Raw genomic sequence first — 9,053 nt, forward strand, 5'->3', positions numbered from 1 at the left:
GAGTCTCACGGTCTCTCCTGCCCGGGCTGGCTTTGAACCACGATCCTCAGATCTCAGCCTCCTGAGTAGCTAGGATTACAGGCGTGAGCCACCAGGGCCCGGCTTCCATGAGGCTCTTATCTCTAATTAATCACCAGAACACTGGAAGTGGTGCTGTGGCTCAAAGTGGTAGAATGCTAGCCTTGAATAAAAGAGGTTAGGGACAGTGCTCAGGCCCTAGTTCAAGTCCTATTACTGAAAATAAACAAACAAAAACAAAGAGAGAAACTAAGAGGATACAAATTATCAAGACTTCTAGAAACAAACACCAAGATATATATGAGCCTATAGAAAGCAAAGTTCTGAGAATGCAGGCATCTGAATGTCACAGAAACTCAAAGAAGAGGAAATCTAAGAGGAGCTAAGTACCTTTAGGCCCATAGATTTTGTGACCACTAATGCTCATGAGATCAATTTTCATGTCATTGACATCAAGTGGGATTTTGCCAACAGCTTGGGCTGCATCAGTATGGAAATACACCTTTCTGGAACTGCATATCTGTCCTGAGAAAACAACAGAGAAGACATATAGCACAGTATTGGGAAGTAACCTGGCTGTGGTCCCATAATGCATCAATTGTCTGTACCCATAGTAAATGACTTGGTTAATATATGGCAAATCTTCTCCCATTTCCTGTCTCCCTTCATCCCTAATCTTTATCCACTCCTTATCCATACCTCCCTTCCCCCCCTCCCCCACCTCTCCGTACCTTTCCCTTTCAGCTTTTAAAAGATCAAGGGAATGTCAGTAGTTCATGCCTGTAATCCTAGCTACTTAGTAGGTTGAGATCTGAGGATCGAGGTGCAAAGTCAGCCTGGGCAGGAAAGACCGTGAGACTTTATCTCTAAATAACCACCAGAAAACCAGAAGTGGTGCTGTGGCTCAAGTGGTAGAACACTAGCCATGAGCTTAAGAGCTTAGTGATGGCATTCAAGCCGAGAGTTCAAGCTCCACAACCATAGCCCCCCCCAAAAAAAAAAGATCAAGGACAAAGCACCAAATAAATATTCTGATGCATAATCTTCTTACTACATCATTAACACTGGTCTTTCAATATGCCACATTCTGACTTAAAAGAAGGAAAGAGTATTAGGTCTTTGGGTAATAATCCATAAAAAGTGAAGATAATAAGGAAAAGTTCTAAATGAGAAGTAGAATGATAAAGGTCTTTTTTTTCTTTTTGTCAGTGTGGGCACTGTCCCTGAGCACTTTTGCTCAAGACTCATCACTTTCAGCCACAGTGCCACTTCCAGTTTTCTGGTGGTTTATTCAAGACAAGAGTCTCATGGACTTTCCTGCCTGGGCTGGCTTTAACCATGATCCTCAGCTTTCAGCCTCCTGAGTAGCTAGGATTACAGACATGAGCTCACCAGTGCCTGGCTGATAAAGGACTTTTTATTGTTTTACAGTTTTTGACATTAACTTCAATCAAAACACAAGAACATAAAGGGCACTAGACCTGGATTCAAATACTGGCTGTGCCACTCATGTCAAAGAAAAAGGTAGTTTAGCAATCCTCCCCTTGATTTCCTCACAGTATCATCATCATACAGGTTAGAAAACCCATCTACCCCTGCTCCTGAAGATGAACCCCAGGGTCAGAATTAACTCATGATACCTACCTATTTCAGCAATTGGCTGTTTCACTCCAATCTCATTATTCACAGTCATAACTGAGACCAGGCTAGTATCTGGCTGAATGGCAGCCTCTAGTTCCTAAAAAGAGGAAGAAACCAGAATACAGGCAACTTTACTGCTGAAAAGAGGCCTTTTACTGCACCTTTATCAGAATAGTTAAAATAGCAGGGAACTAGGCTGTAAGTCACAGGGAGAGTATTTGCCAAGCATGTATAAAACCACAGACATGCCAAGCGCCGGTGGCTCTCACCTGTAATCCTAGCTACTCAGGAGGCTGAGATCTGAGGATCACAGTTCAAAGCCAGCTGGGGCAGGAAAGTCCGTGAGACTCTTATTTCCAATAAACCACTAGAAAACCAGAAGTGGCGCTGTGGCTCAAGTGGTAGAGCACTCGCCTTGAGCTAAAGAGTGCAGGGACACCGGGCTGGGAAGGTGGCTCAGTGGTATAGTGCTTGCTTTGCATGCTCAAGGTCCTGGGTTCGATTCGTCAGCACCACATAAGCAAAAAGAAAAAAGCCGGAAGTGGCGCTGTGGCTCAAGTGGTAGAGCACTAGCCTTGAGCTGAAGAGCTGAGGGACAGCGCCCAGGCCCAGAGTTCAGGCCCCACGACCGGACCCCCCCCCAAAAAAAAAAAGAGTGCAGGGACAGCACCCAAGCCCAGAGTTCAAGTCCCACAACTGACCAAAACAAACAAACAAAAAACCCCACAGACTTGGGCTGGGAAGTTGGCTCAGTGGTAGAGCGCTTGCCTTGAATGCTTGAGGCCCTGGGTTCGATTCCTCAGCACCACATAAGCAAAAAGAAAAAAGCCGGAAATGGCGCTGTGGCTCAAGTGGTAGAGCGCTAGCCTTGAGCTGAAGAGCTGAGGGACAGCACCCAGGCCCAGAGTTCAGGCCCATGACTGGACCCAAAAAAAAAAAACAAAAAACCCACAGACTTAATCCCAACACTTAAAAAAGGAAGTGACAACTTAAAATGGTGGTAAGAATGCAGAGAAAGTAGGTTATTCATACATAGCTGGTAAGAATGTAAAATAGCAGGGTCATTTCTTTTTTATTTTTTATATTTGGTAGTACTGTTTACTAACTGATAGGAATTAAAATAAGCATCATGGTAGACACTTTAGTTTTTTCTTATTTGTGTGTATGCTGGTCCTAGGGCCTGCAATCAGGGCCTGGGCACTGTTCCTGAGCTTCTTTCTCTGCCCCCCCTCCCCCTTTCCAGGCTAGCACTTTATCTCTTGAACCACAGCACCACTTCTGGCTTTTTAGGTAGTTTATTGGAGATGAGTCTCATGTACGGGCTGGGAAGGTGGCTCAGTGGTAGAGCACTTGCCTTGCATGCATGAGGCCCTGGGTTCGATTCCTCAGCACCACATAAGCAAAAAAGAAAAAAAGCTGGAAGTGGTGCTGTGGCTCAAGTAGTAGAGCGCTAGCCTTGAGCTGAAGAGCTGAGGGACAGCACCTAAGCCGAGAGTTCAGGCCCCAGGACCAGACTCAAAAAAACAAAACAAAAGAGTCTCATGTACTTTCCTTCCCCGGCTGGCTTTGAACCATGATCCTCAGATATCAGCCTTCTGAGTAGCTAGGACTATAGGCGAGAGCCACCAGCACCCGGCTGAAACACATTTTTTTTAACTTCCAGAAAACAGTATGATGACTCTCTAGGCTCTTTTGGATTGGTTTTTGCAGCACTAGGATTTGAACTCAGAGCTTTGAATTCCTTGGCAGATATTGTATTACTTAAGCCATTCTACTAGTTTCCACCCCTCCCCCCATTTTTTCTTTTTGTGCCAGTCCTGGGGCTTGAACTCAGTGTCTGGGTGTTATATATGAATTCTTTTTTTTTTTGCTCAAGGCTAGACTTCTACCACTAGAGCCAAAGCTCCACTTCTAGCTTTTTTTGGTAACTAATGGGACATAAGAGTCTCCCAGACTTTCCTGCTTAAGCTGGTTTTGAAGTATGAGCCTCAGGTCTCAGACTCCTGAATAGCAAACATTACAGGCATGCATCCTGCCCAGCTTAGCCCCCTCCCACCTATTTTAAAAAACTATTTTTATTAACTTATTAATTAGTTGTATAAGTGTAAGATTTCTATTCCTTCATACAATGTATCCGGATCAAACTCAGCCCCTATAATCAGTCTCCCTTATGCCTTATTTCCCTTCTAAAATAATTTCAAAAGGTTTTATTTTTCTTTTTTTTTGGGGGGGGTCATTTTTCTATTTCCAAATTCCATCAGCATTTTTCTTTTGTGTGTGTGTGTATGTGAGAGGGAAAGAGAAACAAGAGAAACAGAGAGAGAAAGTATGTATATGTGTGTGTGTTTGTGCTTGTACTGGGACTTGAACTCAGGGCCTTTCACTAGCACTCAGCTTTCTTGCTCAGAACTGGCACTCTACCACTTGAGCCACATCTTTGTTTCTTTTTTCTCTTTCCTTCCTTCTTTTTTTTTGGGGGGGGGGGTTGAGTCGTGGGGCCTGAACTCTGGACCTGGGCCCTGTCCCTCAGCTCTTCAGCTCCAGGCTAGCGCTCTACCACTTGAGCCACAGCGCCACTTCCAGCTTTTTTCTTTTTGCTTATGTGGTGCTGAGGCACTGAACCCAGGGCCTCATGCATGCAAGGCAAGCGCTCTACCACTGAGCCACCTTCCCAGCCCCTTTAGTTGTTTTTTTGTTTTTGTTTTTCCTGGCTAATTGGAGATAAGAGTGTCTTAGATTTGTCTGCTGGGTTGGTTTTGAACTATCATCCTTAGATCTCTGCGTGTGTTTTTCCACATGGAGGGTGTCAGGAGTACACTGCCATGTCCAGCCATTAGTAGTGATGCAGTGTGAATCCCTGACTTCCTGCACACATACCCAGCGCTCTTTTTTTTTTTTTTTTTTCTGCTGATTGTAGGGCTTGGACTCAGGGCCTGGGCACTGTCTCTGAGCTGCTATTGCCTAAGGCTAGAGCTCAACCTTTACCACTGAGCTACCTTCCCAGCACCCACACCTCCCTTCTCCACCCCCCCACCAAGCGGCTCTCATACAAACCAGGAAACACCCACCAAACTGAGAAACAATTCCTTTGGTGAAGAGAACAGTGCGCTTTTAAGCTTATGGAGAACACAATGTCTGTACATTCTATTTGTCTACACTCTATCCATACCACTATGTCAACCTTCAAGCCCCAGGTGAAGCTGAAGAGATAGACAGAAGCCAGACTTCTCCATTTTGTTTCTTTTCCAAGAGTCCTTCCTACCTTTAAGTTGATGATTCCAGTCTTCTGCACTGGGAGGTAGGTGACTCGAAAGCCTTCAGCTTCCAGTGAACGACAGGAATCCAAAACACATTTGTGTTCTGTCTGAGTGGTGATCAGGTGCTTTTTCCTTGACCGATAGAACCTGGCTACACCCTAAAAATTGGTAATCATGAAAAAAGCATACTCAGAGTTAGCAATGACATCAATCCCATTTATAAAGTTATTTATTTATTTATTTATTTATTATGCTGGATGGATCTCAAGGCTTTACTCATACAATGTAAGAACTCTATCACTAAGATCTACTCCCAGCTCCCATCCCTTACCTTAATTGCTATATTGTTGGATTCAGTAGCTCCACTAGTGAAAATGATCTCACGAGGATCAGCCCCAATCAGAGAAGCTACTTGCTGTAAGTCAAGAAATAAAGATACATAAGATTAATTCCCCAGGCAAGAAAGGAGCTGCAAACAACTGGGGTAGATCTCTGCAGAAAGAAGAGCTCACTACATTCCAATTGCCCATGAAGATACTCTGCATCTACTAGGTCTGGCTAGGATCATATGTGTAGGATGTTATTATATTTTTTTTTCTAATTTGCTTTATTGTTTTAGAGGTTATATACAGTGGGATTTCCTTTACATGCATCAGGTAATAAGTACATTTCCTTTCACACAGTATCATCGATTCCCTCTTTCTCTCCCATTCCCTCCCTCCCATCTCCACCCATTAGTTGCGCAATTCATTTTAATCAATGTCTAGTGCAGCTAGTATGCTCCACTGCTGCACTGTTCCATCCTTTTCCTGATGATTCTGTGTCCTCCCCATCCTCCCACAGATGCACACATGAATACACTGTATATAAGGTAAAGAATAGTCATCAGAAAGCTGGGTGCCGGTGGCTCATTCCTGTAATCCTAGCTACTCAGGAGGCTGAGATCTGACGATCACAGTTCAAAGCCAGCCTGGGCAGGAAAGTCCATGAGGCTCATCTCCAGTAAACCACCAGAAAACTAGAAGTGGCGCTGTGGCTCAAGCTGTTGAGCACTCGCTTTCAGTTGAAGAGCTGAGGGATAGTGCCCAAATCCAGAGTTCAAGCCCCATGACAAAAAAAAAAAGAATAGTCATCAGAAAAAGAAAAAACAAATTTTAAAAAGTCCTTTATTTCCATATCTTTGGAGTTTGTTTCAGTGTGCATATATATATGTATATATACATATATATATAAACACACACACATATATATATATATATACACATATATATATGTATTTATTTATTTATTGCCAGTCCTGAACTCAGAGACTGGGCACTGTCCCTGAGCTTCTTTTGCTCAAGGCTAGTACTCTTAACACTTGAGCCAGGGTATCACTTCTGGCCTTTTCTGTTTATGTGGTACTGAGGAGTCAAACCCAGGGCTTCATACATGCTGGGCAAGCATTCTACCACTAAGCCACATTCCTAGCCTGGATATGGGTTTTTAATACATGTAAATATGCTATTTAACTTAATTCAACCTTTATAGAAGCCAAATGCCTAGTAACCCACCTCTATAAATCTATTTCAGAAGTCTAAGATCTGAGGATTGCAGTTTGAAACCAGCTTTTGGCAGACAAATCCTTGAGACCTTATTTCCAATTAACCAGCAAAAAGCTGGCAGTGAATCTGTGGCTCAAGTGGTAGAGTGCCAGCCCTGAGGGCAAAGCTAAGGGACAACACCCAGGCCCTGAGTTCAAGCCCCACAACTGTCATACACACCCCCCCCTCAAAACCATATCCATCTCCACTCTGCACACCTCCTACCAAAAAGAATCCCTGCACAGGCCATTAAACCTCTGTTGTCCGAGCCTCCAACCCTGTTCTGCACTAACCTCTCGAGCACGTTCCATAGCCGCCTCACTTTCCCAGCCGTAAGCATGAGTCCGGGAGTGTGGATTCCCATAGTAATGGATGAGGTAAGGGAGCATGGCATCCAGTACCCGAGGGTCCTGAGCAGATCAGAGTGCATCAGTCTCTTTGTGTTATAGGTCAAGTCAGACCCCACTCCCTCTCCCCAGACCTGCCAACCCTGCCTCAACACACTCCCAACTCTGCCAAGGTTAGGCTTTAAACATTGTCTATACCCTCAGGAACTAACTACTATCAGCCTAATGTACTTCCATTCCCAAACCATCTGCAATCATATTCTTCTACTAATCTCTCAGGTAGCTGATAAACATTGTGTTGTTCTGACAACTGTTTCTACTGTTCTTTCTATTCCTGCTAGGCAATGGGATTCAGGAGGGCCTGCGCAAATATTTCTCCCACAGTGGTGAAAACGTGAGTTAATAGTAGACTAGGAATAGAGAGTCTAGGGGTATAGCTCAGTGGTAGAGTGTGTGCTTAGCATGTACAAGGCCCCGGGTTCAGACTTCAACAAACAACAATAGTAATAAAACAATATCTATCATTTGCTAGGTTTCTATATATATATTTTGATCAGTCATGGGCCTGAACTCTAGGCCTGGGCACTATCCCTCAGCTCTTCAGCTTAAGGCTAGCGCTCTACCACTTGAGCCACAGCGCCACTTGTGGCTTTTTCTGCTTATATGGTGTTGAGGAATTAAACCCAGGGCCTCATGCATGCAAGGAAAGCACTCTACCACTGAGCCACCTTCCCAGCCCCAGGTTTTTATATCTTTTAATCCATTTAATACTCGATCAAGTTCATATAGTTACCAAGTGCCAGCCCAGCTAATTCTAGAGCCCAGGCTTTTACTACTACTATACAGTGCCGGCATACTAAAAGTGATTTAAACAAGATCAAGATCAAGAGCTAGTATGCAGTTCAGTTCCAGTGAACTAAAACATAAACTTCCCTACTTTTAGTAGAATGTTCTTGCCCTCTTGCTAGCACTCTCAACTGACTTCTACAGAGACTCTTTTTCTTTTTTTTTGGTCGGTTATAGAGCCTGAACTCTGGGCCTGGGAGCTGTCCCTCACTTCTTCAGCTCAAGGCTAGCTCTCTACCACTTGAATCATAGCACCATTTCTGGCTTTTTCTGCTTTTATGATGCTGAGAAATCAAACACGGGGCCTGCAAGGCAAGCACTCAACCACTGAGCTACCTTCCCAGCCCCACAGATGCTTTTTTGGAATATTTTTGTTTCTTCAACTTCCTATAAACTGGTCTTCAACATCCTATAAACTGCCTGGGGAAAGCTGCCCCTCCATCCTTACCAAAGGAGTCGTAGCTTGCACATCCATATAGAGAGGTCGCAGAACTGACTCTGTCTCAGGGGCAGCAGCTGTGTCTGAGGGACTAGTAGACTGGGGGGCATGATCTACAACTGACAAGTCAATCATCAATCAATTAATTAATTAATTAACCAACCAACCAATCAATCAAGTGGAGTGGCCGAGTAAAAAATGATGCAACTATGGCCCACAGGTCATGGGAGACAGCAGCTCAAAGCTGGATAGAGGTGAGATGAGAAGTTTAAGGGACACTGGGGTCGAGTCTCAAGGCAAGAGCAGAAAAACAAGAGACTCAAGCAGGTGTAAAAGAAGATCAGGGGTCTTGGCCGGGGGACGCTGGTGACAATGTGCACCCGAAGGCAGTAAGGAGGGCTCTCAGAGACAAAGCTAACTAGGAAAGCAGAGGTGGAAAAAACCCGAGATCTCCTTCCACGCTTCCTGACTGGATGGGACCTGGACCAGAGACTAGTAACAGCTGTCGGGGACCAGTGAGGCAGAGGAGACCCCGGGCTCTGGGGGCGTGGAGGGCCGGACGCTGAGGCCGAGGAAAGATCCGCGTCTGCAGCGAGGGTGGCAGAACGGGACTGGGAACGTACCGCGCAGGCGCAGTCCCCGGGTGGGGTCCGCAGGCCTCAGCCCCTGCACGGCGGCCGCAGCCGGAGCTGCCCGCCTCCATGCGGTTCGAAGCAGCATGTTCCCAGGCCGCAGAGCCCACCACCTGAAGAAGCGACGAGCGTCGGGCTCAGGCTCCGGAAGTAACCGCCTGGAGCCCCGGAAGTAATTCCTCGGGCCCCGAGTGTGCTCCGCCTTGCTTTCCGTGTGAGACGTGGAGCCGAGCGACCGAGGCCCAGAGCGAGGTGAGATGGGTGGGTGCCCCGCGCCCGGCGGCGGCGGC

The 9,053-nt window shown here is 45.6% G+C and overlaps 2 protein-coding genes across 2 annotated transcripts in view; one reads left to right on the forward strand and one right to left on the reverse strand.

The window, feature by feature from the left end:
- Positions 1-8,932, reverse strand: part of Nfs1 (NFS1 cysteine desulfurase) — a 17,343-nt gene extending 8,411 nt beyond the window's left edge. The window contains exons 1-7 of the mRNA XM_013011037.1: positions 8,755-8,932; positions 8,141-8,250; positions 6,793-6,909; positions 5,248-5,331; positions 4,922-5,074; positions 1,663-1,756; positions 409-543 (exon numbers count right to left, since the gene is read on the reverse strand). Of these exons, the coding sequence (XP_012866491.1) occupies positions 409-543; positions 1,663-1,756; positions 4,922-5,074; positions 5,248-5,331; positions 6,793-6,909; positions 8,141-8,250; positions 8,755-8,851 (790 nt within the window). The 5' untranslated portion in view covers positions 8,852-8,932. The remainder of the gene's footprint in view (positions 1-408; positions 544-1,662; positions 1,757-4,921; positions 5,075-5,247; positions 5,332-6,792; positions 6,910-8,140; positions 8,251-8,754) is intronic.
- Romo1 (reactive oxygen species modulator 1) overlaps positions 8,933-9,053 on the forward strand; it is a 3,932-nt gene continuing 3,811 nt past the window's right edge. Inside the window, exon 1 of the mRNA XM_013011038.1 lies at positions 8,933-9,015. The gene's annotated coding sequence lies outside the window, so the exon portion shown is untranslated. The remainder of the gene's footprint in view (positions 9,016-9,053) is intronic.

The sequence above is a fragment of the Dipodomys ordii genome, unplaced genomic scaffold (genome assembly GCF_000151885.1).
Source record: "Dipodomys ordii isolate 6190 unplaced genomic scaffold, Dord_2.0 Scaffold13, whole genome shotgun sequence".
Lineage (NCBI taxonomy): Eukaryota > Metazoa > Chordata > Mammalia > Rodentia > Heteromyidae > Dipodomys > Dipodomys ordii.